This window comes from Danio rerio, chromosome 18 (genome assembly GCF_049306965.1).
Source record: "Danio rerio strain Tuebingen ecotype United States chromosome 18, GRCz12tu, whole genome shotgun sequence".
NCBI lineage: Eukaryota > Metazoa > Chordata > Actinopteri > Cypriniformes > Danionidae > Danio > Danio rerio.
The window spans coordinates 17,215,203-17,235,103 of record NC_133193.1 but is presented as its reverse complement, the minus strand read 5'-3'; the positions used below and the strand labels follow the sequence as shown (position 1 = coordinate 17,235,103).

The window sequence follows — 19,901 nt, the reverse complement described above, 5'->3', positions numbered from 1 at the left end:
AGACAAGGTCACAGCAGCTTTGAGCCAATTCCTGCAGATTCCTATGGTCGATCTTTGCAATCAATGAATTGACAAATTGATTTTTTTAATATAATTACTTTTATAATAATAATTTATTTGTATAACTTTAATAATGCACAATGTGTCTATTTCATGGCAGGATGCCATGTCATGCGTGATGTGACATGAGAGGACATGCCAATGAAAAAAGGAAAAAAGTGCAGTAAGATTATTTTTATTAAAACTTACGCAAGCTAGAAGACTGCTGAGACTGCAGCTCTGCACAAGACTTTTGGCCAGCAGAGAAATTAAAATGATTGTGCCGAACCGAGTTTGGTTCTCTCAAGGTTTTTTTTCTTCACTCTCCTATTGGTGAAGTTTTTTTCCCCTCTCCGCTGTCGCCACTGGCTTGCATGGTTCAGGATCTGAAAAGCTACTCATCGATGAATTTGCTCTTCAGTGTTTGGACTCTCGATAATGACTTCAAACCACACTGAACTGAGCTAAACTGAACTGAGCTTAAACACTAAAAACTGAACTACCCTGATCCAGTTACTATGACCATTTATGTGAAGCTGCTTTGACACAATCTACATTGTAAAAGCGCTATACAAATAAAGCTGAATTTAATAGAAAGATCATTTGCTTATTGTTTATTTGATTATCGCATGTTATGACCTCTGACGTTTCAAACCCCATGAATAAACAGAGAGCACTAATGTGCACAAACAACATTCTAAACAGCTAAACTAAAGCATCATTAAAAAAAAACAGCTTTGTCTTATTATTTTTGGTTTGAGGCACTGCATTATCAACGGACTGACCAATGAGATTGACACTTTAGTTCCCGTGCCGAAAGCTGCTGAAGTAAAACAACGTTTCTTTTTTGTTTCTTTTCACATAATTTTCTTTGGCTTGTTAGTTGTAAGGAGCGATAAAATCCTGCGCATGAGGTTTACTTCTTCAGTACAACAACCAGGGTTGCGTTCCAGTCCAATTAGACATGCACTCTCAAACTCCCCTTCCCTTGTTCCCTCGAGTGAATCTCCTACTCGATTTTAAAATGTGTTCCCACTTCATAAAGTGGAACATACCCCTGATCCCTCGATTTTGACCAAGAATGCAATCAGCTTCATATGTTCTCTCTATCACATATATGTCCTAGAATGCAGTGCGATCATGACTTCATAACAGTGTAGTTTGCAAGTGCTCGAGGGTTTAGGGCAGGGTGTCAGACTTCAACACACTTACCTGTAGCCTGAAGGACTCAATTAGTTTGATTAGATGTGTTTAATTAGAGTTGGAACTAAACTGTGCAGCACTGCAGCCCTCCAGTCGTTAAGGGCATTCAGTTTAAAGTGGTGGTGCACAGTGTATTTTTAAGGCTTGGCTGTTTTATAAGATGCAAAGCAATGTGTGCTCATGCTTCATTTGTAGAAAAGCATGCTATTTTTTCATATGTCTTATTTTCATTTCATACAGCTTCTCAGCTAACATGAAAACGACTGTCATATTTCCTAGTTCCTCTAAAGGCCCGCCCTCAAAAGGCTCTGATTGGTCCAAACATAATTTACAGTGATTCGCGGATCGGGTCTGTCACTCCCCTACAAGCACACGCTTTTGCGCTGTGTAAACAGTAAACAGTCAGAGGCTCAAAGCAGCTGTTAGCGGCGTTAGCGTTAGACAGAAATAAAAGAGCACACAGCTCATGCCTGCTCTCTAAAATAAAATCTGACAAGTGTCTTTCACATATATTCAGAATAAGCATGTGTGATATAAAACGTTGTCATATCTTTTGCGAATCTATTATTTAAGATGTACTGTAGAATGCAGGGAAAGCAGCCGCATAGAGAGACACGCATAAAGAGACACTCAATTGTGAAGAGTCACTAAAAGCTGAAGATTGTGGCTGTTAACAGTGGTTTGACTGATAAATATAAATTTGTAGCTAAATTGTTAACAGTGCCAAACAGCATATACCATTGTTTATGTCCACCCTACAACAAATGGTTAGCGCTAGAAACTGTGAATATAGTTGATCAATTTGAACAAATAAAAATACTTACAGGTTGTGGCTCACAAGCCACAGCTTCATCGTTTGGAAGAGTTTTAACTGAATCCAGCAACAAACTGGGATAGATTCTGGAAGCTCTCCTTTGTCAAATATTTAAGCTATATCCTTTTTTTTATAATTCTCTGGAACATAATTAAAATTAAACTACGCACTTCACTTTTTTTGTCGTGTCCTTTTAAATAGGATATGGTTTTAATATCTCATTTCTAATAACTGATTTCTTTTATCTTTGCCATGATGACAGTACAAAATATTTGACTAGATATTGTTCAAGATACTAGATTCATCAAGTGACATTTTAAGGCTTAACCAGGTCAATCCGACAAGTTAGGGTAATTAATGCTGGTTTGTTCTGTAGATAATCAAAATAAATATTGTTTAAGGGGGCTAATAATTTTGACCTTAAAATGGTTTTTAAAACAATTAAAAACTTTTTATTTTAGCTGATATAAAACAAGTAAGATCTTCTCCAGAAGAAATACAAGAAATACTATGAAAAATTATTTATATATATATATATATATATATATATATATATATATATATATATATATATATATATATATATATATATATATATATATATTACTCGAGAAACTTTTAAGATTGTTACTTTTACTTAAGTAAAAATTTCAGCAAGTACTTGTACTTTTACTTGAGTATAGATTTTGGATACTCGACCCACCTCTGCAGATATTATAGTGGACATCCCCTTTAAACTCATTTAGATGTTCCCCCAGTAGTGGACACTTGTGTAACGTTATCAATGACGTACATACGTGGGAACGAGATGGAGGGAAGTTAGTGAGCAAAGGGCATAGAAAATTGGACTGAAATACAACACGAATGTCAAAAATATAAATTTGCCCAGTTCCACCTTTTGTACTGCGATATTTCTGTTTTTCATTAATATAATGTGAAAGTGAAAATGCTAACAATAAAGGTAAGAAATAAACATTCCAGTGCGCACAAGGATTTACTGAAAGCATATTATTTTTTTCCCAAATGGCCATAGAATATTCTGCATAGAAAAATCTGGAGAACAAAACAAGGCCAATATTCACTCATGAATGTTCAAGGTGTGTTAAAGGCTTCTGACATTTAGTCAGTAGCCCACTTCACCTGTCTTTATGTACCTCACATGAATAAAATTTCAATATTAATACATGTTCCAGTTCAGATGGATCATATGCTAATATATTTCAAATAACAAACAAGCTGATAATGCTGACCGCAATGAATGCACCACCCCAAGCGCACTACTGGAAAGCTTTTAATAAACTCGTGTGCACTTCACACCTGCTATACATGTTTTGCACATAATCCGCATGAAGCTCAAAAATACACATGTTAAAAAAGTCTGACTACTGCTAAGGTGTATGATTTGAGGTGTTCTGACTTTTCTGATTTGAATAATGTGCACCTTTTATAAAGCTGCTTTGAATCAATAAATATTGTTAAAAGTGCTATACAAACACAGTTGAAATGAATTAAAAGGATTATTAACAATTTTAATATTTAGCCATCTGTACCTCTGAGGTAGTGAAGTTGGCCTGCAGCTGCTCATATTGGCCTTTGAGGCGCTCTGACTCCTCCTCTCGCTCTCGGGTCATGTTGTCCATGAGCGTCTGCACCTGCACCAGCTCTTTCTTCAACACCTCCACATCTTCCACACCCGGCCTCTGGAGCTGGAGGAGAGCCAGTGACAGACAGGATTAGGCCGGGAAAGATTGATGAGGTAAGAAGTTGATGAAGTATGGGCAGCAGCAGCTGAGAGAATGCAAGCTCATTCATTACCACCAGACAATAAGTGTGACGTTACCAGCTCTGCCGACAGTTTCTCCTTCTCCTGTTTTTCTTTTTGCATATCTTGGTTTAAGTTGGCCAGTCTCTGCTCCAAAGCTTCTCTCATACTTTTCTCCTCATCGTAGCGAGATTTGATGTCTGAGATGGGAAAATTGGACAGGCCGGATTTACTTTATATTTACTGTAAATATAAAATGCTGGAACTTTCCTTCTAAGCTTACCAACTATCTCGGTCGCAAGCTGAGCAGCTTTTTGTTCAAACAGGTCCTTCATCTGTTTGATGTTGAACTTCTCTGTCTCCGATTCATTGAGTCTCATCTCAAGCTCTGAGAAAAGGAATACAGATTGTAAATTTACAAAATGAGCCATCGTGCTTACAATTCAAACAAATATTTAGGATTTTACATGAGATACACTCTTTTGAGAGAATTGTTTTTAAAATGTTTTTATCCATTAGGTGTATAAAATAAAATAAATTAAAAAAGAAAAGGAATAAAAATGGAATTAAACCTGGCCAGAATTCAAATGATAGGTCCTTATTTTGTTCTGTATTATATTTTACTTTATTTATATACAGTATATAAGATTTTATACAGATATACTCTGTTGAGAGCATTTGTGCCAAAAATATTTTGTATCCATAAGGTTTATAAATATAATAAATAAAATAACATAAAATTAAACCTAGCCAGAATTCAAATGAAAAGTCCTTATTTTGTTCTTTATTTTAGTTTACTTTATTTATACAACATACATTCTGTTAATAGCATTTGTGTCAAAAATATTTTGTATCCAATATGTTAATAAATAAAATGTCATAAAAAATAGAATAAAGAGGAATTAATCCTGACCAGAATTCAAATAAAAAAGTCCTTATTTTGTTCTTTGTTTTACTTTTTTCACAAAAAGATTTTATACAAGATAAACTACAAATGGATACAAAAATAGTTTGCATCCATTAGGTTAATAAACAAAATAAAATAAAATAAAGAGTTTTGTGCATTTGTGCCAAAAATAAATAAATAAAATAAAACCTGCCTAGAATTAAAATAAAAAGTCCTTATTTTGTTCTTATTATTTTATTTATACAATATACAATCTGTTGAGAAAATTTGTGCCAAGAACACACAAATAAATAAAATAAAACAAAACGAGGAATTAACCCTGGCCAGATATCAATATACAAGGTCCTTATTTTGTTTTTTATTTTATTTGCCATTTTTTTACAACATTTTTTTATACAAGATAAACTACAAGTAGATACAAAAATAGTTTGCATCTGTTATGTAAATAAAATGAAATAAAAATATATATATAAATAAATAAACTGGCCCAGAATTAAAATAAAAATTCCTTATTTCGTTCTCATTTTACTTTATTTATACAAGATGCACTCTATTGAGAGCATTTGTGCCAAAAATAAATAAATAATAAATAAATAAATAAAATAAAACAATAACGAGGACTTAACCTGCCTAGAATTAAAATAAACAGTCCTTATTTTGTTCTTTTTTTTTACAAGATACACTGTTGAGATGATTTGTGCAAAAAACAAATAAATAAAATAAAATAAAACCAAAAGGAATTTATCATGGCCAGATTTCAATATAAAAGGTCCTTATTTTGTTCTTTATTTTATTTTACTTTTTTTTTACACAAACATTTCATACAACATAAACTACAAATAGATACAAAAATAGCTTGCATTTGTTATGTTAATAAAATAAAATGAGGAATTAAATTGGCCCAGAATTAAAATAAAAAGTCCTTATTTTGTTTTTATTTTATTTATACAACATACACTCTGTTGAGATCATCCTTGCCAAAAATATTTTATATTCGTTTATAAAACACATACATAAAAAATAATAAATAAATAAATAAATAAATAATATAAGAGGAATTAAACCTGGCCAGAATTCAAATGAAAAGTCCTCAATGTGTTCTTTATTTTATTTAATTTTCTTTTATTAACCCACCCTATATTCAAGATCATGCTAGCACTACTTAACTAACCTGCATCTTCTCCACTTGTACCATCGCTCTGTAAGCCCTAAGGTCAATACACATCCAATAATTCAGTTAGACAACACAGCAAACATTAGCATTATCTCCAGCAATCAATAGACATTACTAAAATAGTAAATGTTCTTAAACCATCTTTAATATCTGTGTGAACAGCCATGCGTTTTAAAGGATTTACTTTATTAGTTGCTATTCGTCCTTGTACTTTGTCTAATTCTTTTTTCAATTCCTCAGAAAACCAGCGTTCCTCCTGAAAACACATGTTGAAATTGCACATCAGCAACTTTGGGCTCAATACACATCAAGTGGAAATAACATGATTGAGTAATCCTGTTATGAATAATGCACATTCAGGCATATAATGGCTGATAAGAAGGGAACAAAGTCAGAATACCTTCAGTGAAGCCTGTAAGTCTTGGATTTCCTGTCGAAGTAATGTTAAATCCTCCCTTAACAAGAAAAACACACGCCTTTAATTTCAACTCTTCATATTTTTCTTTGAGATAACCTGCCGCAATAAACTGTACACAATAAAATGACTTTTGCTTTACGTCCATATATATATATATCACTTTAAAAGGAAATAAATATAGCTCAAATCTCAGGATGGCAAGATTGTCTAACTGAGTTTCTCTGGAAGGAAAGTGAGGATAAAAGGTTTAATAATGCATAAGCCCACCTGCCGGGGCTAAAGGGGGACGGCTGGTCTCCTGGTTCATGAAAGACCTCATAATGTTTGAAGAGCTCCTCAGCAGAGTTATGGGATTTCATACACTGGGGACAAATAAAGCCCTGCGGAAAACAAAATTAAAACCCACAATGAGATCAGGCGATGATATGAAAGAGAAAAAAAGGCATGAAAGAGTACACCAATGAAGACAGATAAAGGCTAAAGCTGAAAATCGTCATTTACTCAAACTTCACTTCTCACAAACCTGTTTGAGTTTCTGTTTTCTGCTGAACAAAAAGGAAATTATTTTGAAAAATGTCAGTAACCTCTAACTATTGACTTCCATAGTATGTTTTTCCTACAATGGAAGTGAATGGTTACAGATTTCCAGCATTTTTTAAAATATCTTCTTTCGTGTTGTTTAACAAAAAGATTAAACTCATAAAGTTTTAGAGCCACTTAAGGGTGAGTAAATATTGAATATGTTTACATGGACATCAGTAATCGAATTATTTGCCTTCATCTGAATAAGACAATATGATTAAGGCATTTACACTAGTTGCTTTTTGAATGTTCCTTTCATGATCTCCTTTATAGCACATAATTCTATTAACATCATTCCGTCACTGCGCTATCCACATTTCCTCCGGAGTTTCATGTAATTTTGGGTGCTTTATTTTTAATTTGTCCACTTTAAAGGGTCACAAAACACCAAAACAATTTTTTTTGAGCTGTTGACAGTCATTTACGTGTCCCACACTGCGAAAAACACTATTAGGACACATTTATTTCACTAAAAAGTTATTTCGAGCAAATTCGTACTTCCGGTTCGAAACAAATTTTTGAAGCTGCGTCACGACCACGAGATCTTAGCGTGTATTCCAGCGTGTAGACTGGCTGTCTGTACCTGGGAGTACCTTATTATATCCCTGAGTGTGCTGCATTCATTCATGAGTAAGACTTGGTTCAAACCAATCAGCGCACTCTATTGTGTATGCGGTGCATCTTTATTAATATGCAGGATAGCTTTGAAGAATGTTTGTACCTGAAACAGTGTTCAGACGGCAAAGAGAGGACACCTTGTGGGAAAAGAATAAGAATTGTTTGGAGAAAAGGGTCATCAGTTTTGCTTTTATAATGTGCTGCAGTGAAGGTTTTGTTTTCATTTTCCAGCGATGAGAACGCAACTGGACTCACTTGCGGATCAGTGCACGCGAAAGAAATACGTTTGTACGGAACATTTTTTACTCAAGATCTTTTCACATCTGGAAATTGTGAAATCCGCATTAGCTGCTTGTTTCCTTCTTTAAAAAAAAGTTGGTGTTGATATATTATTACAATAATATGAACTTGAAGATGTGCTGTAAATGCTGCTCTCTGAACGTGAACACTGCAAGCAAACTATTACCTACCGTCGTGTTGAATTTTCGGCGCATTTTGTGACAGGATAGTCTACACACACGGCTTTCTGACCTACCAAGTGCATCTGAGTTACAGAAAAATGCAGAGGTTTGTTTCTCTTATACGACGTGCGGTATCAAACATTCCACCGTCATTAAACAGAGTCACTGTCTTTCTCCCCTCCGTGTGTGTTTGTTTTGCCTCTGTGAAAATCAGCACGTGCCCAAATGGAAACTCCCATTTTTATTCAAATCCTTCCCCTTTTTCCTCCCCCGTCACTCCCACCTAAACAGAGCTAGACACACCCACTTTCCTGAGTGCATATGGATTGTGCAAATCTGATACCCAGTATCCTTAAAGTTTGGACGGTATGGGGGAATTTTTTCCCTTTTGAAAACCAAAAACTCAAGAGGAGAAATTCCAGCATGGATCAAGCTGTGTGCTAAAGGGGTGCTAAAGGAGTAGAGTTAAGTTGGTTTTGTTTTGATATTTCTGACACAGCGATAGACGGCAATAACTCACACACCTCTTACCCTAAACAGATCTAAACTGTGTTTCCTACAAAAAATACAAAGCAGGTTATGTTTTACAGCTTTCTTTTTCCTTCTTTTCGCTCGATTTTATGAGCACTGCTCCGTTTAAGCCTTCGCCATAGTAACTTATTTATACTAATAGTGAATGGGTCATAATGACATGAGTTATTGATCCGGTAAATACGAATCTGCGAATCTGTTGCTACCTTTACTGAACTTTATATTTCCATCTGTTTCAAGCTACGAATATTTGAAATTCAAAATCAACAGAACAAAACAGAGATGTGATCACAAACTGAGCACTTGCGATCAAAATACTTTACCAGCAGCTGTTTTTCAATAATTTATAAAGAGCACACAAACATACTGACAGTTATAGTTAACTTACTGTACATTGTTATGGGTCAATGATGCTAATATTCGGCACAAATCCATCATGTTCTATCTATGAATGAAATATGTAAAAGCACTATCATGCGTGTTTCCTCGTCGATTAGTAACTATATTTCATTGCACAATTTATCAGGCTTTTTGGCTAAAGATAGAGAAATCATGGTTTAATTAGTTATAATTAGATTATTTTTAAATTTCATCTCTCCTACTGAGCATGAGCTAAGCTGTTGAATGGTTAGCGTATAAGGCGGCTAGGGTACGCTAGCTTCAATTTTGATTGAATTATTCTCTAATCGATTGCCTATTAATGTGGTGAATATATTCCTTTAATGCATACTGCAGTCCTTTTTTTGTCTGGCTTTCTGAGATATCCCACCTGTTCGACAAAAATGACTTTATATTCCTGGCAATGTCTGACACCGGCAGATACACATTGATAAAGCCATGCCAGGTATGAAAGCTTGACAGGCATAGCAACATTAACTAAGGAGGGCGGGGCTTAGCGAAGGGTCAATTGTAAGTCACTTTAGACAAAGGCCTCTGCTAAATGACTAAATGTATAAATATAAATTCTGTGAGAACAACGGTGAAATAAATCCATCGAGCACTATTACAAACAAAACTTAAAAAATAAAATAAAATGAGTTACCAGTGACATAAAAAAAACATTTGAATTTCACCATTCAAATTTAAATTTAGTAATCTAAATTTAGTAATTTAGTTAGCTAGTAATTTTTTTTTTGGGGGGGGGGGGGGGGGGGGGGGCTGTGGTGTCATATTAAGTTTGACTGTCAAAAGTCTATGTAATTTCTTTGTGTAACCAAACATTCAGCCACAAAACAACAAAAATTCATCATAATTCATTCATAATTGAAAAAAAAAATCAGATCAGTAAAAGATGATGTTAAAGTCCTAATAAACCAACATAGCTGCAAACGTTATTATTTATTTCCAACTGAAACAGAATTTGAGATATGGGGTGGGGTTTAATTTTTGTGCGCCTCTTCTGATCTTTCACTCGCAGCAAACAAATGGTTGGAGAGGTGTGGCTAAACATATCTCGCCCAGGCAGTCAAACTAATGTCATAAGAGAAGGCAACAATTAGATTTTGGTTGAATTTTTTTTCCAATGTATTCACTTGCATTGATTATTCGTTCACCTTAAGACTAACAATGTGTTCAAGCAAATAAATATTGAACATTTTCATTTCACACAGACTTTATTTCAAGTTCAACTATCCCTTAAAAAGTATTTTGAATCCAAGACCGATATCCCTTTAGCAAAAGAAATCATTTACAGAATGAATGCAATGAGGCATTTAGGCAGTAATATGGTAGCAAGGGTTATAAATTGAATTGGGCTTACCTCTGAGGACTCATTATTCATATCAGCAGACGGCTGCTCAGACTCCGAGCTCTGAGAGCCTCCTTTCCCAGGAGTCTATATCCACAAAGATTTATGAGGAGAAAAAGCAGAGAAAGAAAAGGATTTGAGTCAGACGTCAGCTGCCATGAAACTCGTCTCATTATTTCACACTATTCAGGTCTGGCAGAGCTGATCAGGTATCTGGGCAGCCGATCAACACTGAGTGCTGCTTTGGCCCGCTCACTGCATGTCATTCACAAGGTGTAAAGGCAAGGATCCAGGGATGTGTTCTGCACGAGGACATAAGTCGGCCTGAAACGGTACACTCGGCAGGAGGCTCGTTTAACGTTTCCCTCGATCTTGGCAACCAGGAGATGCATGATGTCAAACAATACTGTTGTCTAACATTGATACGCCCTTGACATTTCATATGTGCCTACTGTCAGATCACATGATATCACTGGAAGACAAGTGGCCGGAAACTGCACTGTAATCACTTTTAGACTTCTGTAGGGATTAGTTTTGACACCTCACACTGGACTTGTTACCTTTTTTTTAAGTTAGTGTTCAAATATGCACACATCTCTACGCAAAAAGCAATATTTCAAAAATGCTAAGAATGATGTTCAAATTCTTAATTAGAGACAGGAATTCAATGAATCCAACAAAAACTTAATGCCACACCCCAAAATTTATCATAGAATTATAATATTCTAAATTTAAATGTATTTATTATTATAATTTATTATAGAATTTATTATAGAATTATATCTTGACTACTAAAAACCTTACTAATAATTTTAGAGCAAAAGATACTAAGATTTAAAATATTTATATTTTGTAAAATTTACATTTACATTTAGTCATTTAGCAGACGCTTTTATCCAAAGCGACTTACAAATGAGGACAAGGAAGCAATTTACACAACTATAAGAGCAACAATGAATAAGTGCTGTAGGCAAGTTTCAGGTGTGTAAAGTCTAAGAAGGAAAGCATTAGTAATGTAAGCTTTTTTTTTTTTTTTTTTTTGAAGTACAGTTAGTGGTATAGCCAGAGAGGCAATTGCAGATTATGAGGTAAAGTGGAGACTAAATAGTTGAGTTTTTAGTCATTTCTTAAAGACCGCAAGTGACACTGCCTTTGTGATGCAGAACTTAATTTTTAATTTAAAAAAAATTATATATATATATATATATATATATATATATATATATATATATATATATATATATATATATATATATATATATATGTATATATATATATATATATATATATATATATATATATATATGTCAACCTTATCATGGAAAAAATAAGTTTTCACCAAAATAGCAAAACCGTTTCTGCCTTTTTTGTGTAAACTTGTATTTTACGGTGCTTTAAAAATACTTAAAATTGTTTCTATCAGTGTTTTCAAACAATTATATTTGATTTTCCAAAGTCACACAAGTGGCAATTTCACATCCATAACGGAGAGATGTCACATCCATAACGACACTTTTTCCTCATAAATGCAAAAATGTTAAATCAAATAAAAGCAATTATGTTTGTTCCATAAAGAGCCAACTCTTATCCTTTTGATTAGCATTGTTTTTTTTGGGTTGTGCAGTTTAAATGACAGAATTTCTACAAAGTAAGTTGTATACCATAAACTTGCAGACTTTTTTTGTCACATCCGTAACGCATGTTTATTTTTCTTCATTTAAAATATAAAAAAATGTTTACAGATTGATATTTTTCTGCTCCCACAACTCTGTGGCAAGTTGTTTTGAAAAATATAAAGAGATGTTATATAATGTTAACATATACTTTCTATGTGAATTTATGTTTTGAGTTTTTACTGCAAATGTCACATCCATAACGTTGGAACTGCTCATATATATAATATTCATTTATGAATAAAATGTCACAAATATCCAAAATAATATTAATTGTTAGAACCCCTAGAGTTTTTGCCAATGAGATATTATTTTTTAAACAATTAGTATAATTATATTCCCCATTTCTTGTTTCTCCTTATACATTTGTAACAATTTACTGTCTAAAATTATAATAATCTAATGTTAGAACCTAAGGCTGCATGATTTGGAGAAAAAAATCGAATGGCTATTTATTTGATCAAAATTGCTATTTAAAATGCAATTTACTATAATTTCATAAAAGAGCTGCAGGTTTAAATGGGGTGGTTTTAATAGCATTAAAGAAACACCAAGCATAATCACAAAGTACTCCACACTATGCCACTATTAATTAAAACCAATTTTCCAATAAAATTGTCAATTGTCGTGACAAATTAAAAAAAATAACTACAGTATCTATTGAATTGTATATAAACCTTTAAAACCTTTACATTTAAATCGTGTTATATATTTCATATTGATTTCATGACATTTATGGTGCTTTGACTACGCTTTCCATACATAATTCTAGTTTTATGTGCCAGCACATGAATTCTTGAATTAAAATTTGCAATTTATGGGTTTATTTATATTTCCATATTATTTGTGATACAATTTTGTCCTTTAATACAAGCAGTCAGATAAATGAACTGTAATTTTACCTGCTCGAAGAAAACACTCTTTTTAAATGCATCAAACAAAACTCAAGTATATGCACAGAACAACATGAGCATTTATAGCAAATAAAGAAATGTAAATATTGTCCCGCTTGCTTTTTGAGCGTTGTCAAGCGAGTTCTTAAAGACCTGTGATTGGTCATTATGTTCCTGCACTCAACAGAAAGGCTGGGATTGGTTGTAACTGTTAGCGTGGCTCTGGCGTTATTCACTAATGAGTGACACAGATAAACAGTCTCGGTTACGTCTATAATGTGCGCTTATCACAGCTAATCCATGATAGATGTAGTGGAGAAAACTCGCTCTGCAGAGTAACACTCGTGTCTGGATTCACAAGTATCGCCATAACAGCCGAGAGAGGAGAGGAAATGTTACCTTATGCAAGCAAGTAAAAGGTCCACACAGAGAGTTAGTTGGATCGTTTTAATTTCTCGCGCTCGCCTTCACACTTTTTTTTATATTTAGAATAATCGCACTTTTTCAAATAACGATTTCGGTTTAAAATCGGTCAATCATGCAGGTTTATTAGAACCCTTGGAATATTTGGCACTGTAATATCATTTATTAGAGCAATTAGAAACCCTTTATCAATGGCAAATTTTTAGCTTCTGCAAAATATTTTAAACAAACATTATTACAGATCAAATAGTTCTATAATTTAATAAGGGTAAAATCAAAAGTTTAAAAGAATATCGGGTAACGCTTTTTTCACTAAAAATAATATTCTTACTTTAAACCAAATACTTTTCTTTTCTAAACAATAAGAATCATTAAAATGTCAATTTCCAAATTACAAAATGGCATAGGCATTTCCAGCATTTGTAATAGAAAAAAACAAACAGGAATAAACATTAAACATTAAAATTATTAATTAAGTCTAATATTTTTATAATATCGCCAATGTCACTATATTTGTGAGAGTTATGAGAATAAAGGCCAAATAGAAAATAAAATAATAAAACAGTGGATGAATAGTGTCAGGAACTAGACCAAAAACTAGACCAGAACTAGATCCTATTCTTCAGCCCACGACCATATTATGGTAAAACAAGAAGGTAAACATTCATTGATTCAATGAATTCCTGTTTCTGTCAGCACTCAGAGCTTAAAGCACATAACTGCACACCATTTCCTATGCACTCTACATGACAAATGACAATTATTAGGACAATATCTTAAATGAATACTAAACTACAATTATGGATTGAGGAGCTTTTTTAAATGCAGCAACAGGATCCGCCAAATCAGACATCTCTGAATTCATCTACTGTGAGTCACAGCATGACAGATCACTGAAAACACATTCACACCAGCTATCTCAACAAGACACACCTCTTAGAAGAAATAAACAAAGGTGACATCTTGTCATGGCCTGTCGTTAATCATAAAACGACTTATTAATGAGTAATTTGCAGAAGCAGCGTTAGCCTGCTAACTGGCTAACAGCACAGTCTGCATGTCAACGTCAACGCAAAATGACATTATCAACAATGTACTGTTTCTAAATAACTAAACACATCTGCTGCACTTTCAGTTTGAGACAGTCCTCAAAAAGCAGAAACGAAAAGTCAATATGAATCAATCTTGTACGAGGCCACCATTCAGTCAGGCCCGACGAGCAACAATCACTGAATGAACGCCTGTATTTCACTCACCATCTGTAATATTCGTCTTAACATTCTGGTCCTTTTTTAGGTCAAACTATGAAAAAAAAGATCAAATCTAAGTTTTAGTTAATGAGGGCGTGTGTTAATATTTTGTTGTTGACACCTGCACACACACACACACTGCTGCTCCTTGTACAAGCCCACCCGTTTCCTGAAAAATCCCGCCCTTCGTCTGGTCACCGTTTTTGATGATTGGAACATTTGTGTGAGCGACTTCCAATCTGGCCAATCGTAGGCTGTCTGAATGAAGCAACATCCAATCATAAGAAAGAAAGATCGGGTCAAAGGCGGGACTTGTTGAAATGAGCGAAACAGTGACCGCACATTTTTTTAGTGGCAGTGATTCCGGAAGTATTTTCCCCATTCATTTTTTGAAACGGAAAATATTTATTAATACATTGTTTTAGGCAAAGGGAATTCAGACTTATATATATATATATATTTATATTTTATATATATTTTAAAAATATATTTTATTTTATTAATTGTAATAATTGAATTTGTGTTGTTGTCATTATTAATTAAATTTTTTCCACATACGCCATAGAACAATTTCAGTCCCTTTAAGTGCCTGTGCTGCACACAAAGGTTTTTGACCCAGTGGCCTTCCAAATTGAAATATCCTTTTCAACTAAATATCATGATGTTTGTACACAATCTTTCATCAAAATGTTTATGCAAAGTATATTCAATATAATATACACCTGACAAAAGTCTTATCATCAATCCCAGTTGTAAGAGCAACAAATAATAACTTGACTTCTAGTTGATCATTTGGGAAAGTGGCAGAAGGTAGATTTTTTCCGATGAATTATCTGTTGAACTGCATCCCAATCATCACAAATACTGCAGAAGACCTAATGGAACCTGCATGGACCCAAGATTCTTACAGAAATCAGTCAAGTTTGGTGAAGGATAAATCATGGTTTGGGGTTACATTCAGCATAGGGGGCGTGTGAGAGATCTGCAGAGTGGATGGCAACATCAACAGCCTGAGGAATCAAGACATTTGTGCTGCCCATTACATTACAAACCACAAGAGAGGACAAATTCTTCAGCAGGATAGCGCTACTCATACTTCAGCCTCCACATCAAAGTTCCTGAAAGCAAAGAAGGTCAAGATGCTCCAGGATTGGCCAGACCAGTAGCCAGAAATGAACATTCTTGAGCATGGTTGGGGTAAGATGGAGGAGAAGGCATTGAAGATGAATCTAAAGAATCTTGATGAACTCTGGGAGTCCTGCAAAAACGCTTTCTTTACCATTCCAGATGACTTTATTAAGAAGATATTTGAGTCATTGCAGAGATGTATGGATGCAGTCGTCCAAGCTCGTGGGAGTCATGCACAATATTAATTCTTTTCCCACTGCAGCATGACTTTATATTCAACACAGTACATTACTTCTTTTAAGTGACAAGACTTTTGTCTAAGCAAACTCAGACCTTACTATCCTAATTATTAAAAAGTGGCATGATCATATTTTATTTTGGTAAATAAGAGTGATCTAAAGGACTTTGCCTTTTATAAGCCACTTCTAATACCAAATTATTAACCAGAAGTCAAGTTATCATCTATTGTTCCTAAAACTTGGATAGATGACAAGACCTTTGTCAGGTAATGTAGCTAATCCAGATGTACATAATAGATGCTACTGTGCTTGTTGACAAATTGACATGGTCAAATTTTACATTTTGGCTTTTCATATAATTCCCTCAAATTTATAATTATTTATTCCCTTGTTGTATAGTTATATCTAAATAAAAAAAGCTAATCAGTTTAACATTGACACAAGTAAATTATAGAAACAAATACTTAACAAACAGGTGAACAAATTGGTACTAAAATTAGAACCAAGTCATAGCCCCAGTAAACATATAATTTGATTAAAGAGCTCTATATGAAGGATAATGTGACTTCCTTGTTGAAAAATACATCTCCTGTAAAAACGTCAAATCTTGGTCTGCTTTGTTTTCACCCCAACCAATTTAAAGGAAAGATAGGCTAAATTTAGCAAAATAATAAATAAATCCTGTGGTACAATACAAAATACTTCCTATGTTTTAACAACATCACAAGAAGCTGATATTTATGCCTTCAGGACAGGACCTGTCACATCATGTTCCAAGAAAAGCCTGCCTTTTTGCTTCAATATATATATATATATTTCCACCATGTTTACTAAACAAACTTGTTTTGTTATTTAATTTTTACACAGATAAGTTATCATAAAACGTATTTAACATCCCAACTTAAACCTTTACCTCACAAGCTTGATGTTTCGTTCCACCCAAAACCACAATCAGCTCAATTTACAGTAATCATTCTGACTTTGGAACTCAGAGAGAGAGTTTATTTTGTTTACAAGATTTCAAGGTAATCATTATCATTTTGTTCTTATTTTTCAAAGACAAGCACAAAATAAAGAAGAAGTCCTTTTTGTTGAATCATTTTGTGGACATTTTTATCATCTTTTTAAATATTCAACAGTGTTCACTAAGTCTCACCGATAAACAAGAGATGTCTGTATTTTCTAAAGCGCAATTCTTTGTCTAAAACAAACTGTGAGACTCGTAATCATCACTAGATAAACTAGGCAAAAACTGACTTTTTGTCTTTTAATATTAAAACATATTTACAACCTAACATGCGATCTCCTCTCTGAAGAAAGATAATGCTTGTTTATCATTTACAGTTTTAATAAAACAGTTTGGCCACATATTCCATCCAATTAAAAAAAGAATAAATCCATCCTTACAAAAAGGCATAATAGAACATTTAAAGAGGCCTCAAAAGAGAAACATATTATGCACAATTAAATAAACTTCCTCCTCGGTTATTTAAAGGGATAGTTGACAGTGGGTTCATTTAGTCAAGCCATTCCAAATTTAGGTGACTTTTTTCTTCAGCAAAAAATTGATGAAGATGTTATTTTAACTAAAATCGTGGTGCTTGGTGACTCTTAAAATGCGAGCCAACATTAATATATATTCATAAACATACTTATGTACATATCTGAATATATAAGCTCAACAAAAATCTATATTTGTGGTTCCTAATGATACCTTCCCAACACGCACTCAATGTCATAATAAGCTATTTTATGTTAGATTTAGTTTTCCTAGAGATGGGCTGTGGCTGGAAGGGCATCCGCTGCATTAAAAACTTGCTGGATGAGTTGGCGGTTCAATCGGCTGTGGCGACCCCGGATTAATAAAGGGACTAAGCCGACAAGAAAACGAATGAATGAATGTTAGATTTAGGTTATGACGTCAGGTGAACAAAATTCAATGTCTAGTCAGTGACTAAGGACAACATTATTTTGATGTCCAATAAGGGCGTGAAATGACGTCATATTGAGGTCCAATACTGATATTCATTCATCAGCTATGGCAACCAACGTCTGATAGACGTCATACTGGTAATGCTCACACAGCAACATCACTATATGTTATTATTTCATTGATTTTAGGCCGGACGTTGGTCATTGACATCAGCCTGACACTGAGTTTTGATGTAAACCCGATGTTCATTTCCAAACAAAAGCAAATGCCCCACAATGTTGGGGTACAACGTCAATCTGACGTCATCTGTGCCTGCTGGGTTGTGGCCTTATGAAGTGAAACAATTTTTACCTCAGTATATTGTCAAGAGCCAAAGGGAATAATTTTGTTTAGCCTGTATTTGTATTTTGACTGTTTTTTTTTCTTTTTCGATGAAGATATTTTGAAGAATGCTGAAAACAACTATTGACATCAATAATAGGATTGCACTGGCAAAGTAGTATTGGCTTGCATTTTATAAATCAACCAGCATTTCATCATTAAAAGATTAATTTATGTTACTGAATAAAAAAAATAACATCACCTACATTTTGGATGGCCTAAAAGTGTGAGTAAATTAACTGCTGATTTGAATATTTTGGGTGAACCTTCCCTTTAAACTTCCAAGATTGAGTTACTGATAATGTGAATTATTCATATAACTACATATTGCATTTCTGTGGCATTTAGAAAACACTATAGTTTGACAAAATATATTACGGTTAACATCGGGTGTTTTGCCTTTTCTTTGTTTTTCTGAAATATTCAGAATATCGCTCCAGGCAACATAAACAGCATAACATTCCATAGTCTTATTAATATTATTTTTTTGATCACATTTTACCATGTTGTCTTAAAGAGACGATGGCTCAGAAGTAGTTCTTCTGCTTCTCAGGATGGAAAACTAAACGTTCATGTGCAAAAAGAAAGTAGGATCATCAGATTGCACCTTTTAATGTTGCAAATTCACATTTAAGACCAAACTGTGAAACGACCTTCAACTTCACAGCATGTTAAACCTATATTACAGGTAGATTTCTGTGATGAAGGCATCTAATATACTCAAAAGCAGCCCAAATCCTCTTTTAGACTATTTACATATAATATAATTCATGATTTTGATGTTTTGACTTGATTTTACGTTCCTATTTTGTTCTTTATGAACACCCTAACAAGAATGCCTAGTTATCTATTAGATATAAATAGACAGCATTTCAAAAGACCCTTTCTAAACAGCAATCAATCAACCCTTGGCACATCACCACCATCCTTTTTCTTCTTCTTCCACTTAAATCCATCTATGAAAAAATATATTCAAAGTGTCCATTAATACTTAACACTTCACTTCACATATACCTTCCAATAACTCTGCTTTGTTTGGCTTGAAATGCACATTTAGAAATGAAAGGAAGATAAAGAGAGAGAAAAAAAAATTATGAAAATAATCATCCTGGTTCTTATTGACCCAGAAACTTGCAGGCGTTTCACAACAAGCCTTTGGTTTCTACACTTTAAAAAAAGTTTCAAATAGTAAACATTGAAATGATACATGCATAAGTGTCTCTTTCCAGTCTGAGGATGGTTTCCCTTGCGTGTTTGGCTCTGCTGGTAGTTCTATCTGTGCAAGCGGGTCAGTCCGCAGTCGTGTGAGGCCGTCTGGCGGAGGCTGGCGTTGTCGTCTGTGTTCATCGTCGGCTCCTGGGTGTTGCCGTTTGTGGGGCCGCAGCGAGGAGTGAGTTTGCGAAGATATTCTGCGTGGAATGGTTTGTGGCACTGTAGCACCCGGATGGCCTCGTCAATCTTGAACCATTTCCGTTTGCGACCTGGAAAACATTAGATTTTAGAGTACTTTAATTATTTGACATTCTTGATACATAAAGTACAGTACTAACTTACAGTGGGGGAACATATCATGTTTTGTCTAGGGATTAATATTTCTAAAGGAGCTGTTGACCCAAACAATACAAACATAAAAATAAAACAAAACGAATCTGAAAAATTAGTTATGTATAATCACAATAAAATGACACAAGGAGAAAGTACTGAACTACTGAAACACATTGAATA

General features: G+C 34.0%; 2 protein-coding genes across 5 annotated transcripts in view; both read right to left on the bottom strand.

The window, feature by feature from the left end:
- The window catches only part of eea1 (early endosome antigen 1), a 44,656-nt gene extending 29,990 nt beyond the window's left edge, over positions 1–14,666 (bottom strand). For all 3 annotated transcript variants that reach the window (XR_012394001.1, XR_012394000.1, XM_003200437.7), the window contains exons 1-9: positions 14,502–14,666; positions 10,269–10,343; positions 6,585–6,697; positions 6,300–6,354; positions 6,084–6,155; positions 5,897–5,933; positions 4,102–4,206; positions 3,897–4,018; positions 3,607–3,762 (exon numbers count right to left, since the gene is read on the bottom strand). Coding sequence is in view for 1 of the 3 variants with exons in the window: in XM_003200437.7 (XP_003200485.1) it covers positions 3,607–3,762; positions 3,897–4,018; positions 4,102–4,206; positions 5,897–5,933; positions 6,084–6,155; positions 6,300–6,354; positions 6,585–6,697; positions 10,269–10,343; positions 14,502–14,525 (759 nt within the window). In the remaining 2 variants the exon portion in view is untranslated. The remainder of the gene's footprint in view (positions 1–3,606; positions 3,763–3,896; positions 4,019–4,101; positions 4,207–5,896; positions 5,934–6,083; positions 6,156–6,299; positions 6,355–6,584; positions 6,698–10,268; positions 10,344–14,501) is intronic.
- A 4,106-nt stretch (positions 14,667–18,772) lies between these two features.
- nudt4a (nudix (nucleoside diphosphate linked moiety X)-type motif 4a) overlaps positions 18,773–19,901 on the bottom strand; it is a 41,780-nt gene continuing 40,651 nt past the window's right edge. For both annotated transcript variants that reach the window (NM_001310061.1, NM_001310062.1), the window contains exon 5: positions 18,773–19,657. In NM_001310061.1, the coding sequence (NP_001296990.1) occupies positions 19,449–19,657 (209 nt within the window). In that variant the 3' untranslated portion in view covers positions 18,773–19,448. The remainder of the gene's footprint in view (positions 19,658–19,901) is intronic.